At 50.7% G+C, this 19,025-nt stretch overlaps 2 protein-coding genes across 8 annotated transcripts in view; one reads left to right on the top strand and one right to left on the bottom strand.

The window, feature by feature from the left end:
* The window catches only part of SFI1 (SFI1 centrin binding protein), a 50,381-nt gene extending 40,488 nt beyond the window's left edge, over window positions 1–9,893 (top strand). For both annotated transcript variants that reach the window (XM_058158109.1, XM_058158110.1), the window contains exons 31-33: window positions 7,782–7,881; window positions 8,670–8,769; window positions 9,576–9,893. In XM_058158109.1, coding sequence (XP_058014092.1) covers window positions 7,782–7,881; window positions 8,670–8,769; window positions 9,576–9,683 — 308 coding nt within the window. In that variant the 3' untranslated portion in view covers window positions 9,684–9,893. The remainder of the gene's footprint in view (window positions 1–7,781; window positions 7,882–8,669; window positions 8,770–9,575) is intronic.
* A 701-nt stretch (window positions 9,894–10,594) lies between these two features.
* Window positions 10,595–19,025, bottom strand: part of PISD (phosphatidylserine decarboxylase) — a 61,891-nt gene continuing 53,460 nt past the window's right edge. For all 6 annotated transcript variants that reach the window (XM_058158126.1, XM_058158127.1, XM_058158124.1 and 3 more), the window contains 5 exons: window positions 17,456–17,692; window positions 17,070–17,208; window positions 15,518–15,664; window positions 12,191–12,351; window positions 10,595–11,770 (listed from right to left, as the gene is read on the bottom strand). In XM_058158126.1, coding sequence (XP_058014109.1) covers window positions 11,546–11,770; window positions 12,191–12,351; window positions 15,518–15,664; window positions 17,070–17,208; window positions 17,456–17,692 — 909 coding nt within the window. In that variant the 3' untranslated portion in view covers window positions 10,595–11,545. The remainder of the gene's footprint in view (window positions 11,771–12,190; window positions 12,352–15,517; window positions 15,665–17,069; window positions 17,209–17,455; window positions 17,693–19,025) is intronic.

The following is a 19,025-nucleotide window of genomic DNA, read 5'->3' as shown; positions in this document are numbered from 1 at the left end:
AATAATTTTTTTTTAAATCTTCCCCTTTCTCCTCATTCAAGGCCCTAATTCTCAGAGCTCCTTCCATCATTCTATACTGCATCACCACCACTTGATCTTCATTTTTGTCCAATTTGATTTGCATTCCCCCCATTCTATTTTCTATTTGCTGATTTGACTGAGCAATTTCTTGCACCTCCTCCTCCACTACCTCCAGTCTTTTTGCCAAACCTTGGAAAGCCATCAAAATATCTTCTCTTATTTTTTTATTATTCTCTTTTATTTCCTCTCTTATTTTCTCATTATTATTCATTATCTCCTTAAACTTTTCTTCAAAGACTTTCCCTTGTTCTTTAATCAAATCTTCTAAAGCTGGTTCAGAACCCCTTCTACCCCCAGTCTTAGGTGGTTTAGTAGCCATTTCAGTTTTTAAAATTCACAAAATATAAGTCTAGAAACTTCTTTTCCCCTTTAAGTATAGGAGAGCTCACTTCACTTCATTAAAATCCACAGATAACATTTCTTAGCTTCTTAGTTACACAGGCTGTTTAGAATTCCATTCTTTCACTCCCTTTCAGGCGCCATCTTAAAGAGTCAGTTGAAACAAAGAAAAAAAAAGTTTCTCTTTTTAAAAGGGTAGAAGTCAGGAAATCAAAAATACTTGCAATCCAATAATTGTTCACTCGAGCTCATTCCGTCTGCTTATAGAAATCCATAAAGATAAGACAATTAGCAGAGATGGACACTTTCTTCTTTTCCTGCTTTTGCAGGCACGCACTGAAGTCGGAGCTTGGCAGGAATATTTATGGGACTCTCGACCCTCAGGACTCTGCTTAATTAAAAACAAAGCCTCTGGGGAGGTCTACCACCACACCCCCGCAGCTCTTATCTTTTCCCTTTCATCCAGGGAAAGAGATTAAAGCCGGCTTTTCCTGGCTTTTACGATGTTCAGTACGGAGCCCCTTAATTAGGAACTCAGCGAAGAAGGTGGCGCCACCAGAAGTGGTCTTAAAGGGGAGATTCTTGACCGAGCTGGACCGGAATCCTTAAATAAGCAAAGGGGGTTGAAACATTCCTTTAAGTCCTGAGAGGCAGGATAGTTGTTCTGCGCATGCCCAAGATGGCGCAGTGAAATATCTTCGTAGGAACGGGGGAGCGGCCTTTTTCGGGGGCCTGGGACCGGGAGATGGCTATTTTTTACCTTCCGGTCCCAGCCCCGGCCGGGGGAACATCAGGAGCGGCGAACGGGGTAAGGCTGGACGAGCTAGTGGTCTGGGGACGATCGGGCCCACTGGCGTTCTCCAGGCTCCTGCTGGGGCGGCTGCTGCGGCGGCTGCGGCTGGGCCTCCGAACTTCCGGGTTTTCGGCAGCGGCGGCGGCGGCAGCGGCTTCCTCAGGGGACTGGGAGCTTTTTTGTCATCGCTCTCTGTTATTGGAGAGCCTTTGAGCTTCGGCGCTGGAGCCTTCTGACCACCAGCGCTTTTTGCCATCTGTGCTGGTGAGGCCTGGGATGAGTGGCAGGTATCAGCGTTCTCTTTGGGCCCTTGTGCTGGGGCGTTGGCCGCGGCGGTCGCGGTGTAGCTTTCGGGTTGCGGCGGCGGCGGCGGCGGCAGCGACCTCCTCATGGGACAGAGTTTTTTTCCATCAACGCTGGAGAGGCAGAGGGTCGGACTTATGAGAGGCAGAGGGCCCGAAGAGTCATCTGGAGGGCCCAATCCCTTGAAAGGGAATTGGAGCTGGAGGTGAGGTTGGCCCTCATTCGGACCCTCAGCAGTTTGGATTAGGATGGCCCATGGTGGCAGCGTCGGCGTCAGCTGGGAATCCTGGCTGTCGGCGACGCGATGGCCTTATCATCTGATGGGCTTGTCCTGGATCGTGTCCCTCACTAAGACTAAGACTAAGACCAAGATTAAGACTGTGATTAAGACCATATATCGTCTTTTAAACATCATTGGTTGGCTAGACTGGCTCAGAGGAGAGTGACTGATTCGATTGGGTGTCATCTGGACCTAGGACGAGTGGTGGCCTCTGGGTTTGGAGATGGAGTAGCGGCCCCATGGAGCCCTAGATGTCCGCGGTCCGTCCTGCCAGCCTGAGAGCCCGTTCTGCTGTGGTTGACATCTTGACCGGCTTTGATGGGCTGCTTACCGTACTTTTTGATATGCGAAGATTTTCAACTGTGGACCTTCTTGCCCTGCGAGATTCCTCTCGCAGGTTTGGCCTCCACACTACCGAGGCCCACCTTGAGGACGGGTTTTGGAACCCCGAGAGTTGGCATGCTAAATCCAGGAGACTTAGGGATTTTAACTAATTGTTTTAATAGATTTTTAAGGGAGTTTTAATGGGGATTTTAAGGGTGAGGATTTTAAGGGTGGGAGGGTAGGCGGTGTTGGGAAACCGGTGGGAGTTTTAATGGAAATTTTAAGGGGAGGAAACCGACGGGTTTGGGTTAGTGGGAGGGTTAGGGTGGGTGATGGGGTAGCCGTCGGAGGGAAACCAGTTCCAGCGCATGCTCGTGGCGACTATCAAATGGGTTCGGAGGTTATGGGGAGTGTGTTCCTTTGTGTGAGGGTGAGTCCATCTGCACGGTAAGTGGAAGGGGCAGATATGGCGGAAGGGGGGGATCGCATCGGTTTAGGGGGTCACGCGTTCGATGTATACAGGCAATCACGTGCCCCGATCCCCCTGACTTCTCCCGTTCCCCGGATGGTCAAGACCCTCAGAGCCTGGGCCTTCGGCTGATGTTATGCAACGCACGGTCCGTGGCCAATAAGGGCCCCCCAAAACATGATCTGATTCAGGGGTGCGCGGATATTATAGGCGTTACGGAGACCTGGTTGGGCACTGAAGGGGGCGTGCCCCTGGTTGAGATGTGCCCACCGGGTTTCTGTGCATTCCATCAGCCGAGGGCCCAGGGTAGGGGTGGGGGGGTGGCGGTTGTTATTAAAGAGAGTCTGTACCTCAGATTGCCGGGTGTGAATCCCTCTTTGTGAGGTGGGGTCATAGATGTCAGATGGGCTTGCTGGTCGCGTACCTGGCTCCTTGCTGCGTGACAGCCGCCCTGCCCGAGCTCCTGGAGGTGCTTGCCGGGGTGGCAGTGGAGACCCCCAGACTTTTAGTCATGGGGGACTTTAACTTGCCATCTGCTGGCTCGTCATCGACAGTAGCTCGGGAGTTCATGGCCTCCATGACGGCCCTGGACCTGACTCAAGTAGTGGATGGCCCTACTCACATCGGGGGAGGCACACTGGACCTGATTTTTATCTCTGGTCAGTGGTTGAAGGATCTGGACTTGGGAGATATAGTCACAGAGCCTTTGTCATGGTCAGATCACTCTCTCCTTCGCCTGGACTTTCTGACCGCTACCCAACACCGCAGGGAGACGGAACCATTACGTTGGTACCGTCCCAGGCGCCTGATGGACCCAGAGAGGTTCCGGACGGAGCTTGGGCCATTCCTGAGGGTCTGGCTCACAGCACGGCAGAGGAACTAGCCAGCCTGGGAACGGGCTGCGGCTGGGGCTTTAGACGTGTCAGGCCTCTGCGGCCTCTGACCCGCGCAGATCCCAACTGGCTCCTGGTTCTCCGAGGAGCTGAGGGGATGAAACGCCGGAGAAGACGCCTAGAGAGTTCTTGGAGGTCCAGCCGTTCAGAGGTTGATCGGACACTAGTTAGATCCTATACTAGGACCTACCTAGTGGCACTGAGGGAAGCGAGGCGTTGCTACGCCTCCTCCCTGCGCCGGCAGATAACCGCCCAGCTGCCCTGTTTCGGGTGGCCCGCTCCCTCCTTCACCAGGGGGAGCGGGATGACCCGCTGCAGGGACGTGCTGAGGAGTTTAACGGTTATCTATACGATAAAATCGTTCAGCTTCGGGACGGTCTGGACCAAAATTGTGGTGATTCGGACGGGGCGTCTGAGGGCGGTCTTGGTGATATTGTTTGGGATGAGTTTGACCCTGTGGCTCCCGAGGACATGGACAGGTTGCTGGGTAGATTGAATGCCACCACGTGTTTACTGGACCCGTGGCCCTCCTGGCTGGTGCTGGCCACTCAGGAGGTGACACGAGGCTGGCTCCAGGGGATTACGAGCGCTTCCTTGTTGGAGGGAGTCTTTCCGGCCGCCTTGAAAGAGGCGGTGGTGAGGCCCCTCCTCAAGAAGCCTTCCCTGGACCCGGCTGTTTTAGGTAATTATCGTCTGGTCTCCAACCTTCGCTTCGCGGCGAAGGTTGTAGAGAGTATGGTGGCATATCAGTTTCCCCTGCACCTGGAGGAAACTGTCTATCTAGACCCGTTCCAGTCCGGCTTCCGGCCCGGTTACAACACTGAGACGGCTTTGGTCGCGTTGGTGGATGATCTCTGGAGGGCCAGGGATAGGGGTTGTTCCTCTGCCCTGGTCCTATTAGACCTCTCAGCGGCTTTCGATACCATCGACCATGGTATCCTGCTGCGCCGGTTGGAGGGATTGGGAGTGGGAGGCACCGTTTATCGGTGGTTCTCCTCCTATCTCTCCGACCGGTCGCAGACGGTAGCAGGGGCAGAGGTCACCCGCGCGCCTCACTTGTGGTGCCGCAGGGCCGATTCTCTCGCCTTCTGTTCAACATCTACATGAAGCCGCTGGGTGAGATCATCAGTGGCTTCGTGTGAGGTACCAGCTGTACGCTGATGACACCCAGCTGTATTTTTCCACACCGGGCCACCCCAATGAAGCTATCAGTGCTGTCCCGGTGTCTGGAAGCCGACGGGTCTGGATGGGGAGAAACAGGCTCAAGCTCAATCCTCCAAGGCGGAGTGGCTGTGGATGCGGCATCCCGGTACAGTCAGCTGAGTCCACGGCTGACTGTTGGGAGTGAGTCATTGGCCCGATGGAGAGGGTGCGCAACTTGGCGTTCTCCTGGATGAGCGGCTGTCTTTGAAGACCACCTGACGGCCGTCTCCAGGAGAGCTTTCCACCAGGTTCGCCTGGCGCCAGCTGCGCCTTTCTAGACCGGGATGCCTTATGCACAGTCACTCACGCCCTTGTGACGTCTCGTCTGGATTACTGCAATGCTCTACATGGGGCTCCCTTGAGGGGCATCCGGAGGCTTCAGTTAGTCAGAATGCAGCTGCGGGTGATAGAGGGAGCCCTCGTGGCTCCCACGTGACACCTATCCTCGCAGGCTGCACTGGCTACCTGTGGCCTTCCGGGTGCGCTTCAAGGTGTTGGTGAACGTCTTCAAAGCGCTCCATGGCATAGGGCCGGGCTATCTACGGGACCGCCTGCTGCTACCGAATACCTCTCACCGACCCTGCGCTCTCACAGAGAGGGACTCCTCAGGGTGCCGTCGGCGCGACAGTGTCGTCTGGCGACGCCCAGGGGAAGGGCCTTCTCTGTGGGGGCTCCCGCCCTCTGGAACGAACTCCCCCCAGGACTCCGTCAACTTCCGGACCTCCGAACCTTTCGTCGCGAGCTTAAAACTCACCTATTCATCTGCGCTGGACTGGGTTAGTTTTTAAACTTATGGGTTTTTAATGGGTTTTTATTCTAAATTTTAACCGTGGCCAATTTAATAAGTTTTTTAAATTATATTTTAATCGTATTTATATTGTATTATTTTGTATTTTTTATCAGGCTGTGAACCACCCTGAGTCCTTCGGGAGAAGGGCGGTATAAAAATTTAAATAATAAATAAATAAATAAATAAATAAATAAATAAATAAATAGTGTTTGGAAGCGACTCGGGCAGATGCCTCCCTGATTCACCGGGAGGGGCGCTAAAGCCAATCGGGCTTCATGAGCCATTGGTCTGATCTTGACATCAGCACAATGGTGCGTGATCTGAATGTGGAGGATGTTATGGTTAGTCCATTGTGCCATAATCATCCTCAGATCTGCATGAGGCTCACTAGCACATGACGGTCCAGATGGATTTCTAAGGGGGTTGGGAAGCTTCTCGATATGGAAATCAGTTCAGCTGAGTAGCTGGCTGGTCTGTGGTGCATGGAGGCCAGGCTGCTTGGCATCCAAGCTGCTGCTGTCATCTGCAGGTTCTGGAGAGTTCCTTGGTTGAGGAACCCCAGGAGATGGAGCAGCGGAAGGGGCTAGAGACGTCCTTGACCGCATAAAGTACCTACACCACAAAAAAGGCACAGGCTGCAATGAAGCTTTTTCCTTTTCCCACTCTTACTACATTGAGCAAAGAATACCTGATTGGCCATTAGCTCTTCTCTTCTGGGAGGTGAAACTCAGGAGCAACCGGAAGGCTGCCTTGAGATGTTTGTGCAATGTATTGCTGATTTTAAAAAAAATGCACCAATTTGCTCAGGCCTGGACTCTGGACAATGCCTAATGAAATGAGGAAGCTTCCTTGGGATTCTTTGTGGTTTGGTGATCCAGCAGTCTGCTGGATGGGCCCAGCTACCCGTGGGCTGATCTGTGCCCAGCCTGGCTTCTACTTGAATGAAGGAAAAGTCAGGAAAATTGTCAGTGCTTAAGAGGGCAGTTTCAGTGGTTGGTGCCTCTTGTCCTGCTCTTAAATATGTCCAGGAAAATACTGAGTGGAGTCATTGGCCCATTTGGAGTGAAATATTTGTAATGTGCTAGTGATGCCCAGTTAGCCAGAAATGCTTGGAAATTCGGTGCCTGGAAGGTGTGTGGGAATGGATGGGAACAACTGGGTGAATCCTGGCAAGGCAGAAGTGGTGCTTGTCCCAAAATTGTCTGGTCTTTTGTCCCCTTGTAGCTCTGGATGGAACTGTGCTCCCCCAGAGAAAGAAGGCCTGTGAGACAGAGATAATCCTGGTCTCCTGCCTACCCTTTAGAGAGCCACCTGGAAGCCACAGCCAGGGGACAAGCACCAGCCTCACCTCCACCTGGCAGGATTTACCCAGGGCCTTGGCACTTCTAGGATGGGCTACTGCAGCGTGCTGTATGTGGGGGCCATTTGGAAGCTGCAGTCAAAAGAGAACAGCCCCCCCCCCAATTCATGAAGGAGAACCACTGAGTGTGGCACCATTGTTGCAGGAGCTACATTAGTTGCCAGTAAGCTTCCAAGTTCCATAGATGGCTTGGCATCCGGTAGCTCCAGGCACAGATCTGGATTTTCTGTTTAGGGAGCCGAGATCACGTGAGGGACTGAGGGAGAACTGGGATGGGAATGGGAATGGACAGATACAACAGAACAGATGGTGCCTCTGTCAAGTGTTCGTCCGATGGAGTTTCTTGGGCCAGAATGGAACCCTCACTGATGGTTTTGAGGAGATTGTTCTGGAGAGCATCTGGGGCTTGATGTCACCAAGTTCTCATCCTGGGGGAATGGCTGTTTTGACTGGATAGACCATTGCATTTGTGGGGGGGGGCGGGTATTGTTGGATTGTGTGTAAACCACTAGAGTCCATGTGGAATCAACAGAATGCAAATCTTAAGATTAGCTCCTTTCCCAATCATGCTCTTTATTCCCCCTTTTAGAAAAATGTCATTTCATGTGTCAGGGAATGTCAACTCAATCCAGTCTATTTAAGAAAGGAAGCAGCAGAAATTCTGAAAGGTTTTGAAAATAGGCATTTGATGCTTCACGAGCCTGGCGATCTCTGAATTTGGGGGTGTCGGCCGTTTAGCCTTTCAAGTAAAAGATTGGGTTGGTCTTGATATGTGGAACGATCTGATCATGTCTCGTCCAGGCAGCTCCTCTCATACCTGCTGAACCAGACTGGGAAAGAGATTAGTCTGCACAAATTTTGCCAAGTTCCATAGATAATTTCTAGAAAGAAAGTGGGAGGGGAAAACTGTTCCAAACGCTAAGCAAGTTATTTCTTTTTGTTTTAGAAACCAAGCCAGGAAAGACTGAAACTCAGCAGCTGGAGGATGAGCTCCAACTTATTGGGCAAAAGATGCAGTATTACTACAGCCAGCAGCAGGAACTGAAGTGTGTACCAAAAACGCTTTTCTGTTCTAATTCAGGGGTCGGTTTCTGCTTTGCAGCTTGTAGAAGAGTCTGAACCGGAAGAATCGCTCGGTCACAAAGACCTCCTTCTCCTCCCTAGCACTGCTGATGTTACCTAGTTTGGATAATGAAACATCTGCATAAATACCTCAGACCACCTGTCCTCTCCTTGCCCCTTCAGAGGTGCTGAGAGCATCTGTTGGAAAGCGGTGCTCTGGGGAGGGGAGCAAGCTGGGGCTCTTTGACTGAGGAGGAGGGGGGGTGGGCTGTGGTTCTCCCACCAAGGAAGGAGTCAACCCAGCCTGATCTGCCAGGGTCTGCCTCTCTTCCTGTTTCCTTTGAGGTGGCATTGAAATGGGACTGGTTTGTCACCCAGCTTCCTTGTGAAGCCAAGTTGGTGGTGGATGGAAGTCATTCTCCAGGTGGATATGGACGGCAGTGGCTGTGTGTGTGTGTGTGTGTGTGTGTGTGGGAGGGGGCTGCCTAGTGGTCAGAGCAGATTGGAAACCAAGACCTGTTTGAAGGTGGACGGGGCCTGTTCTGTCCGTGGAGGCCCAGGAGCTTCATGGATAGTCAAGCGTTTACATTGGAAGAGGTTTTGCCATCTAGCTTCCTTGTTTTCTATTTATTTCTTTTACTGTTTCTAATTAGTGGCTTGTTTTCTTTGGTTACTGTCATTTAAAAAAAATAAAATGATTGCATCAGCTAGAGATCCTTTGCATCAGTTGCTTCTCTGTAAGAACAATGAACCATTTTCACTTGTCTTTTAGGTTTTATCAGCGACAGGAGCGGCTTCTTAGCAAGTGGCTGGAATTGAGAGGAGTTGGGGAACCCACCGATGCGCAGGAAATCCGTGAGAAGCTGGGCCAGGTATCAACTTGAGGCCTCTGGGGTCACTGACAGGCCAAATGCTGCAACATTTCAGTTTCTTCATGATGCATAGAAATGAGCCTTGCAACACCCCCCCCCCACTCCCTCCACCCTCAAGGTACTTCCTGGCTTGGCAGGGAAGCTCCCCTTTACCTTCAGAGATTACCTTCAAAAGCAAGTCAGCAAAAATAACACAGGTGAAAACTGGAACATTGTAGGACCTGGAGGAAAATTATAATTGCTTTATGCCTTTGCCTATCATAACAAAAGATCCTGATTTTCTTAAGTGTGCATATAACATATTCCCAAGGTCTGGATTTTCTATTAGAAATTACTATGCTGAACCTAATAACCAGGTTCAGAATCCAGAAAATTGGCAGCTGCATCGTAATTTGCAGATTGCTTAGCACCCTCCACATACCTTTCCATGATATTTGCAAATGAGAAATTATGATTGATCTTAGTTAAGACACAAGACTAGTTTAGACCAGTATTTTTCAACTTTGGCAGCTTGACCTCCCAGAATTCTCCTGACTTTTGTGCTCCCGTTAACACACTCCAAAATAATACTAGCAGAGACATTGCATTGCTAACCCCATATTTGGCTTTAAAATCTTCTTGGGGTAAATGAAGCTGCTCTTAGTTCCCCCAACCCCCTGAGAAATCAACTTAGACCTGATCAGGCAGATCGAGGGCCTGCAGGAAGTACGGAAAAAACGTTTAGGCTTAAGGAGCCTAGCCCTAGTTTCAGAAAGGCCCGGCCATCATGCCATCATGTCTCTGGGTTCGGTTCTGTTTTTTTGCAGCTGAAGGTGCAGATTGCCTCCCTCGTAAGCACGTTGGAAGGAGAGCGGCAGCCGATGCAGAAATACATGAGCCGCGTCCAGGACATCCGAGCTGCTCTGAAGACCTAGGCAATGGCATCCCCACCTCCTGTCTAGGTGAGGACTTGCTCTCCGCCCTTCCTTCTGCCTGGCCGGAGAAGCTGCGCCCACCAGCTTAGATTGTCCCGCCCATTCATCGAAGGACCCTCAAACTGAACCACCCCAGGAAGGAAAGAGGGGACTTGCTTTTAAGAACGCATCGAGAGTATTTTCCAAAATTAAAACACTTTAAAAGTCAAAGCACGGTCAGTTCTTATTTTTACTTTAAAACATTTGCCATTAATGAGTTAATGTCTTAAGTTGTACATTTTGACATACAAAAATACTGTGCTACTGATACAGTTGAAAAATAAAAGGATTCTCCATGTTGGAGAAATTCACAGCGTCACCAAGAAACCCACTCCCGTTTGTTTAGGGTTTGGGTGACCCCCCCTGAGCCCACCGCTTCACAGGACCTGACCCAAAACCGCCTTCTGACGGAGACCCAGAGAGAAGGGGCTCCTCTACAGCAGAATTCGAGCGACAAGAAAACAGGAGGCTCAGAGTCGTACTGCAATGCAAGCAAAGAGAAGCAAGTAATTCCTCTCCGGGGATAAAGCAAGGCACAGCTGTCTGTCGTGTGTCTCCTAATGACTTCCTTGGGCCGGATGGCAGCAGAGCACAGGCTGAGGTTGGAGGAGGATTAAAGAGCCGTTTCCTGGTTAAGGACTTCACGTCTGCATTTTCGGAAGGGAGGGAGGAAGCAGCCATCACAAAGGACCACTTTCCGCCTCACAGCCCTCACAGCCAGAGGAAAAGGCCCTTATCATAGATAAAGCAGCATCACACACAGGACACGGGTCCCATCAAGCCCTGTTCTACATTGAGCTACAGCCTGGGTGTCTCCTAAAACTACTGGCCATTAAAAAAAAAGAGACATGGTTTTTGTGTGTGTGTGTGTGTGTGTGTGTGTGTGTGTGGCATAACCTCAAAGCCTGAAGCCTATAAATGATATTTTAGGGCAACCTGGAGAATTTATTGTGATCAATTCAGCTTCTTCCTCAGCCTTGACTAGCTCCAGCAGAGAATTAGAAGTTAATGCCTAGGAGAAGAGATGAGAATGACCTAATATTCCTAATGGTGTTTTCTAAGTCCACCCAGCCACTTCCCTGCACAGAGGGAAGAGAAGCAAACTCTCATCCCTTGTAGCGGGACTGGTGTGTCTTTTGGCAAGGTTCAAGAAAGGAGAACTGATATCCCCCGTGCAACACAGAAAAAGTGAAGGATAACCCAGCACGGCAACAAGACAGTTTTAGAAGCTGGAGGAAGCTAGAGGAAGAGGCCAGCTGGGCTCCTCCAATCCAAAGCAACATCAAGGGAAAATGCTGAACAGGGACTCGATGTTGGAGGCTCAAAGATAGCACAAACCTCTGCTTTAAAGGGAGAGAACTAGATTTTTAGCAGGCTTCTTAATCGGATTTCAAGCTGCCTTTTTTCTGTTTAGCCCTCCCCCTTCTCTAGGATTGGACGGAAAAATTGGTGTATGTAACTTGAATTGAATGAGGCCAGCTGGACCCTGTCCCTTTAAAGAAGAGAGCTTTCCTCTTCCTCTTGACCGCAGAGCTTGAGGAGTGGCGCAAAGGCAGCGGCCTATGGAGCCGGGGGAAGAAGCTGCCGTTGTTCCAGAGCCCAGAGGGAAGAGAAGCCACCCGATCCACATCCTTAAGGGCCACGGTCCCCCATCAATCCACAACCCTCCCTGTGAGACTAGCCCGGCACCCCCAGGTTGAGACGAAGGACTCGTTCTCTTCACTCAGGTCCTGCTGAGCAATACTCCACCATACCGAACGGTTTCCTTGTATGAACGGAGTCCCTGTCCATAGAAAAGCCCCTCCCCTCTGACCACTGAGACCTTAGAGGGACCCCAGAGCCTCCCCAAAGCGGATTTTCTGGCCAGGCTTCAAGTAGAAGTTGAAATCTTTGGGTGCCTCAAAGATTAGAACAATTGTTGAGCCTAAATTAAATTCGCCTAAATGTTCTCCTTTCCTCATCGGAATGCCTTCATGGTCCTTGCTGGTTACAAAGCTGAAATCGTTGAATGACCCTTTGCTGTAGCGAGGGCTGTTGGTCTGCAGCTTCTGCCGAGAGAGAGGAGAGGAAAAGGCACTTTACCTGGCAGGTGAGCAAGATGCAGTTCGCCACTTTCACTCTTTGTCTATTGCCAGAACTCGCTCTATGTGTTAAAGATGGGGGAGGGGGAACCTAAGGGTGGTGGTCCTGCCTGATCCTCAGAAGGGGGCTCTGGTTCTCCTGGGGAAGCCCTGCCAGTCTTGGCCCAACTCAGGGTTTTTCACAGTGGCAGGAGCAGCTTCTGGGGTCCACAAACTACTTAAGCTTCACCCCCTGCCAACTCGATCAGCTGGTGGCCCCCCAGCTATTCTGGAGCCTGCTCTCCTTGTTCCTCTGGGCAGGGGCCAGTAGGCAGCGATGCCGGGGCTCATCCACACCCGAGGGCTGCCCACACCACCCACAAATGCCTCCCTTTGCAGTTTCCTCACCTGATCACAGTAAATGCGGATGGAGCCCACATTCTGAGCTCCCACTGCTGTCAAGGAAAAGAAGCCGTGTTTCCAGTAGCCCGACAGGACGACCCGCTCGTTATGGCAGAACAGTTCTTTGATCCAACGTGCTACGCCAGGGTTCACAGACATCAGGGCTCCTGGGGAGACAGCCAGTCTCTGCTGTTGCTTTGCCTTATCCGGAACAGAACTAAGGTGGTGGGAGGGGAGATGCCAGAAGACCATCTCGGGGGCCCTTTGAGGCACTCAAATGTCTCCAACCGTTTCAAAAAGTAGCTCAGCAGAAGTTTGAAGACCACGTCTACCAGAGAAGGATTGTCCCTAACATTCATTGCCCTGGTGGCACAGTGGTTAGAAGGCAGGGTTGCAGGCCCACAGTCGGCAGTTTGACCCTGACAGGCTCGAGGTTGACTCAGCCTTCCATCCTTCTGAGGTCAGTAAAATGAGGAGCCAGATTGTTGGGGGCAACGTGCTGACTCTAACCCGCACAGAGAGGGCTGTAAAGCACTAGAGGATGGTACATATTGTAACTTTAAGTGCTAGTGCTGGTGAAGAGAGAGGGAGAGAAGCTTGCCAGGGCAGGCTGAGGGAGAAAAACGAGAGGTGGGGACTCGATTCCTTCCCCCAGGAAGGGATCTGCCACAAGGTTACATACAGCTCTGGACTGCTGCTCTGTTTGAGCTACTGTGGGGATAGCGATAGCAATAGCACTTAAGTTTATATACTGCTTCACAGTGCTTTACTGCCCTCTCTAAGCGGTTTGCAGAATCAGCCTCTTGCCCCCAACAATCTCAGTCCTCATTTTAGCCACCTCGGAAGCACGGAAGCTGAGTCAACCTTGAGCCTGTCAGGATCGAACTCTTGGCAGTGAGCTCAGTTAGCTTACAATACTGCACTTTAACCACTGCCATTATGCCATTATGGCATAACCATTATGGCTCATAAGAAAGCTCTCCTACCAAGTGAGCTAAAGTGGGTGCTGACCTCCTAGGACCTCTGAGGGGGCCAGAGGTGATGGGAAAGGGCTCCCTTTTTGGCTTTGCAAGACTCCAGCCAGCCCCCTTTCTTGCTAGGGTGCCTTCCTGCATCTCCCAGTTGTTTCAGGGAAGCAAAGACTGGCAGTGGCTGAAAGAGCCCAGCATTTGCTAAGCAAAGAAAACTCCAGCCTTAGGGCTGTGGGCCAATCTTCTTCAGGAACAGCCATCTTTTTTATTATTATTATTATTTATTCAATTTTTATACCGCCCTTCTCCCGAAGGACTCAGGGCGGTGTACAGCCAAGGTAAAAACAAAATAGTACAATATACAATTAAGATACAAATTAAAAAACTTATTATAAAATTGGCCTAAAAACTTTAAAATATATAAAAATTAAAAAACCCCTTAAAATTAATAATAGAAATTTAAAACCAATAAAATTTAAGCCAGCCCACGCGAATAAATAGATATGTTTTCAATTCGTGGCGAAAGGTCCGAAGGTCAGGTATTTGGCGTAAACCCGGGGGAAGTTCATTCCAGAGAGTGGGAGCCCCCACAGAGAAGGATCTTCCCCTGGGGGCCGCCAGCCAACATTGCTTGGCGGACGGCACCTGGAGAAGTCCCTCTCTGTGTGAGCGTACAGGTCGGTGGGAGGCATGAGGTAACAGCAGGCGGTCCCGTAAGTACCCAGGCCCTAAGCCATGGAGCGCTTTAAAGGTAGTGACCAAAACCTTAAAGTGCACCCGAAAGGCCACAGGTAGCCAGTGCAGTCTGCGCAGGAGCGGTGTTACACGGGAGCTACGCGAAGCTCCCTCTATCACCCGCGCAGCTGCATTCTGGACTAACTGAAGCCTCCGAGTGCACCTCAAGGGGAGCCCCATGTAGAGAGCATTACAATAATCCAAGCGAGAGGTAACGAGCACATGAGTGACTGTGCACAAGGCATCCCGATCAAGGAAGGGGCGCAACTGCCGAACCAGGCGAACCTGGTGGAAGGCCCTCCTGGAGACGGCCATCAGATGATCTTCAAACGACAGCCGTTCATCCAGGAGGACACCTAAGTTGCGCACCCTATCCTTTGGGGCCAGTAACTCGCCTCCAACAGTCAGCTGCGGCTACAGCTGACTGAATCGGGGTGCCGGCATCCACAGCCACTCCGTCTTGGAGGGATTAAGCTTGAGTCTGTTTCTCCCCATCCAGACCCGTATGGCTTCCAAACACCGGGACAGCACTTCAACAGCTTCATTGGGGTGGCCCGGGGTGGAAAAGTACAGCTGATGTCATCAGCGTACAGCTGGTATCTCACCCCAAAGCCACTGATGATCTGCCCAACAGCTTCATATAGATGTTGAACAGAAGGGGCGAGAGGATCGACCCCTGTGGCACCCCACAAGTGAGGCACCTCGCGGCCGACCTCTGCCCCCCTGTCAACACCATCTGCGACCGGTCGGAGAGATAGGAGGAGAACCACAATACACGGTGCCTCCCACTCCCAATCCCCCCAACCGGCGCAGCAGGATACGATGGTCGATGGTATCAAAAGCCGCTGAGAGGTTTAATAGGACCAGGGCAGAGGAATAACCCCTGTTCCTGGCCCTCCAGAGATCATCCACCAACGCGACCAAAGCTGTCTCCGTGCTGTATCTGGGTCGGAAGCCGGACTGGAACGGGTCTAGATAGACAGCTTCATCCAGGTATTGGGGTAGCTGCCGTGCCACAGCACTCTTTACAACCTTCGCAACAAAGCGAAGGTTGGAGACTGGACGATAATTACCCAAAATAGGTAATCAATCTTTGATTGATCCCTGGGACAAAGACTTTGGATCCCAAAATTATTTCTAGCTCATGGCTTCCTGTTTGTCAGGTTTTCCTGTCTACCTGCAGAGGCCTGTGGGGAGAATCACCAACTCCAGATTTCTCTGAAGTGGGGAGAAATGGGCAGCCTAAGCTTAGTGAGTCAAACTACCCTCCCCCAATGGATGTTGGCATCAATCCAGCAGGGAAGATGCTGCTTGGGAACCCAGAGCGAGATGGAGCCCATCAAGTGGCTCATTTGATTTTGTGTGGTCACCGGTTGTGGTGGTGTTGTTTTGTTTTATTCTTTTATATTGGGTTTTTATTATTTGTAAGCTGCCCAGAGTCACTGGGACTGAGCAGGCGGCCATATAAATCTAAATAAACACAGAAGCCGTTTGAGGCCACTGTGATGAAAGGACGCTTCTGAGCGGCGCATGGAGCAGGACTGATGTTTCACTTGTTCCATGGACCAATGACAGCAGCGTGTGAAGGGCTGCCTCTGGTTCTCCCACCTGTGGAAAGGAGGCATACCTGGGAAGTGACGCCGATGAGAGACCTTCCAGTCGGTGGGTGAGTGGAAGCAGTGGTAGTCTCCTGGGGCCAGGTATATCACACAATGGAAGAGCTCGTTGCTGTCTTTTGTGACCAGCTGTTTTTGGAAGGACTCGCAACAGGAAGCTGGAAAAGAGCAGCAGAGGGAAGGTTTTCTGAGAAAGAACTGCACAGCTGCCTAGTTCTTGATCCAGCAACTCAAAATGGCTCAGGGCAGCGGTGTGGCTCAGGCTATAAGAAGCCTGTTATTAAAACCAGCTGCCTGCAATTACTGTAGGTTCAAGCCCCACCAGGCCCAATGTTGACTCAGCCTTCCATCCTTTATAAGGTAGGTAAAATGAGGACCCAGATTGTTGGGAGGGCAGTAAGTTGACTTTGTAAATATACAAATAGAATGAGACTATTGCCTTATACACTGTAAGCCGCCCTGAGTCTTTGGAGAAGGGCGGGATATAAATGTAAATTAAAAAAAATAAAAAAAAATAAAAATCATTTACTCCTTCACCTGCTCCAGACAAAAGCTAAGGGCTGATCCTGGCATCTTCTGCATGGAAAGGAGGACCCAGCCCAGAGCGAGAAGACCAAGAGGCAACTGGATGGGGAAGATGGCGCACACAACGGCCATAGTTTTAAAAACAAGGTAAGTCTAAATGTTCCTTGAGACCTGGAGACGGGAACTAGCGTTTTCTTGCAACAATTTGGTTTTTCAAAGCATCTACTGCTGCCTAGGGCCTTATTCAGGACATGGAGAAACTCAGAAGCAAAGCTAAAATGCCGATCTTGAGCTTTCATGCCAGATTCATTACTGATGAAAATCCAGAAGTGAACACAAGAACCGTGGTGGCGCAATGACATGCACCTTCCCCCTGCAAATTTATATTAAATATACAGCCATCAGACTGAATTACAGAACACCACTTATTCCTTGTCTGTAAGGGTTAGGAGCTGAACAGCCATTTGCGACACCAAACACTGCAAATTTGGCTTCTGAAAAAACTACCCTGGAGACCACTACATCTTCTGACCAGAGATCTGGTCATCCTTGGCCACAGAGCAGACCACAAGGGCAATGCAATGATTGAAGGTCTGCCGAAGACCCTCTCTGTCTTGGAAGGAGTTTGCCTCCTTGGAGGACAAGCAGAGCAAATGAACAACAAAGAGAAATGAATTTCTCCTTGGGGACAGACTTCTCCCCTTTTCTTGGGTGCCCGGCAGTCCTGAATTGCATGGCCTCCTCCTGCAGCACAGACATGGCTGCCTTCCATGGGTTGCCAGCCTGGTGCTGCCTCTTCCGCTGAGCAAAAGTGGGGAGGCAGTGCAGATGCAAAGTGCGCCTGGTTCTTTAACTCCACTTAACTCCTCCTGATGTTTCTAGGGAGTAAGAAAAGGCTGGCTGCCTAGCCTTGGTGCGAAAGATGCTTCAAAGACTGTCCAGGAAGGGAGAAGGCTGCTCTGTTCAGCAGGGCTACCTTCTGCCCTGCTAGCAAACTGTATGGAAAGAAGGATCCTGGAGCTCAAAGGGAAGACTTACTTGGATTATTTTGGCAGTTGTCGTGACTGGCGTGGGGACCCAGGAAGGACTCAAGAGAGTAAGTGATGCCTTTTACTTGTTCCACTTCACAGTTCTTCACTTGTCCAAAACTGAGGATCTTTCCATCCGAAGGACTGATCTGTAGAGGAAAAAGAAGCTGGATGCTATTTTCTCCTCCACTTCGACTAAACAATATCAATGGTTACTCAACTTTACAGTACTTTGTTCTACTTTCATTAAATGCAATAAGAATAATATGGATGTGATTAACCTACCCAAACAAGCAGCATTAAAACAACTTTAACTGAAAAGGTTTCCTAGAATTTCCCTATCCAAAAATGGAAATGGAGGAAGCAGAGCAGCCGCTCTTTGACCCAGAAACTGACCACGCTATGCCGGTCGCAGACGGGCCGCGCCTGGGGTTTCAGCTTCCGTCGGAAAAATTCGCTCAGGTTCCGGTAGTGATGGAGGTCCTCCACGGCCGCCTCCTTCATGTTCACCCCAAAGGTCCAGATGTAGAGGCTGAGGACGGGCTTCCGCAGCCAGGTGGGCAGCTCCATGTTGTTGAGTCGGCCCCACGCACGGGAGAGCAGGCGGGTTGGCACTGACTTGTACAGAGAGACCTAGAGAGAGGGGGAGTCAGGGAGTCAAGACCACGGTGTGGCACAAGGGTCGTTTGCAATTTGGGGGAAGAAAGAGAAAAATTCCCCTGGTAAAAGTTTCAGATCAGGAGCAGGGACCTGCCTCCCTCCTGGGATACTGGAACTGGGAAGGCTGGTAGAGGCCCTCAACGTGGGTCTGTTGTATCCACACAATCTGCTTTTGATTTAACTCGAACTCTGTCCAAACAATCTCCGAGAATGAGGCACAACTGAAAGAAGACCAAAAAAACCAACAACCCCAGAGGAGGGAACCCGTTATCCCCATGGCGTCCTGAGGAGGGCTGGGCTGGGCCACCCCCTGGCACAGGGACGCCTCCATTCGGTTCACATGGTTTCCCCACATAGGCCAAGGCCCCATTGCAGCCTCTGCAGAGAACCCTCCTGGGGTTTCCTTGAGAGATTGAGGAGCCATTTGCGCCTCAGAAGGGGGGGGACTTCTGGAGAGAGGGTTGATTAGATGGTTAATTGGTTTTGATAGCAGAAAGCAAAAGTCACCGTCCATCAGCTACTCTCTCCCACCACCGTCACAAAATCCATTCCAGAAGGAAATGCTGGAGAGCTCTGGGCAGTTTTTCATTCTCCCCTCTGCCTTCACACACTTATTATTAGATGAGGACGAAGTCAGAGTCGGGATGAGCCCATTTTAATCGGCACAAAGCAATGGAAACACTTTATCACAGATGGCTAAAAATTACAGCATGTTGACTGTGACTATTACTTTCATTTCTGCCTTTGGGTTTAGAACCAGAGACTGCGGAAACTGACCAATTATCAGCAGAAAGAAATCAGCCCCCCTTTTCTTGACCAATTCCCCTCCCCCTTTCCCCCAAAGGTTGCATGGCTCCATGCCTGCTTAGCTCCATGGTCAAAAAAGGCCCATCCAGCTCAGCCTGCCTTGTCTCAAGCCAGCTGAAGCTCTGACCTCTGGGTGGTTTCCTCCACTGGTCCTGGTTCAAGTGGTAACAGTGGGAGAGAAAAGGCCGGGAAGTTTTTCAGCGCATTGCAAGGCTGGACTTCCCTCCTTCCTGAAGGCCCAAAGAGCTCTGCACCTCTGGCAAGGAAGAAATACCTGGAGAGTCCAGTCTCAGAATAAAATGGAATGACCCCAGCCTTGAACCTGATTTTCCCAAACCCAAAGAACCAGATCACGTGAACAACCAGACTCACACTTATAGAGTTAAAGTAGCTACTTTTGTTGTGGCCCGCCAGCTGTCAGTGGAACTGGTGGCAGACTTGGCCAACGAAGAGGTTGGAGAGGAACTTGGGCCAGTTCTGGAGTCTGGGGAAGGCACTG

Source organism: Ahaetulla prasina, chromosome 15, assembly GCF_028640845.1.
Source record: "Ahaetulla prasina isolate Xishuangbanna chromosome 15, ASM2864084v1, whole genome shotgun sequence".
Classification (NCBI taxonomy): Eukaryota; Metazoa; Chordata; class Lepidosauria; order Squamata; family Colubridae; genus Ahaetulla; species Ahaetulla prasina.
Note: the sequence above shows the minus strand (reverse complement) of the source record. Positions and strands in the feature narration are given on the sequence as shown.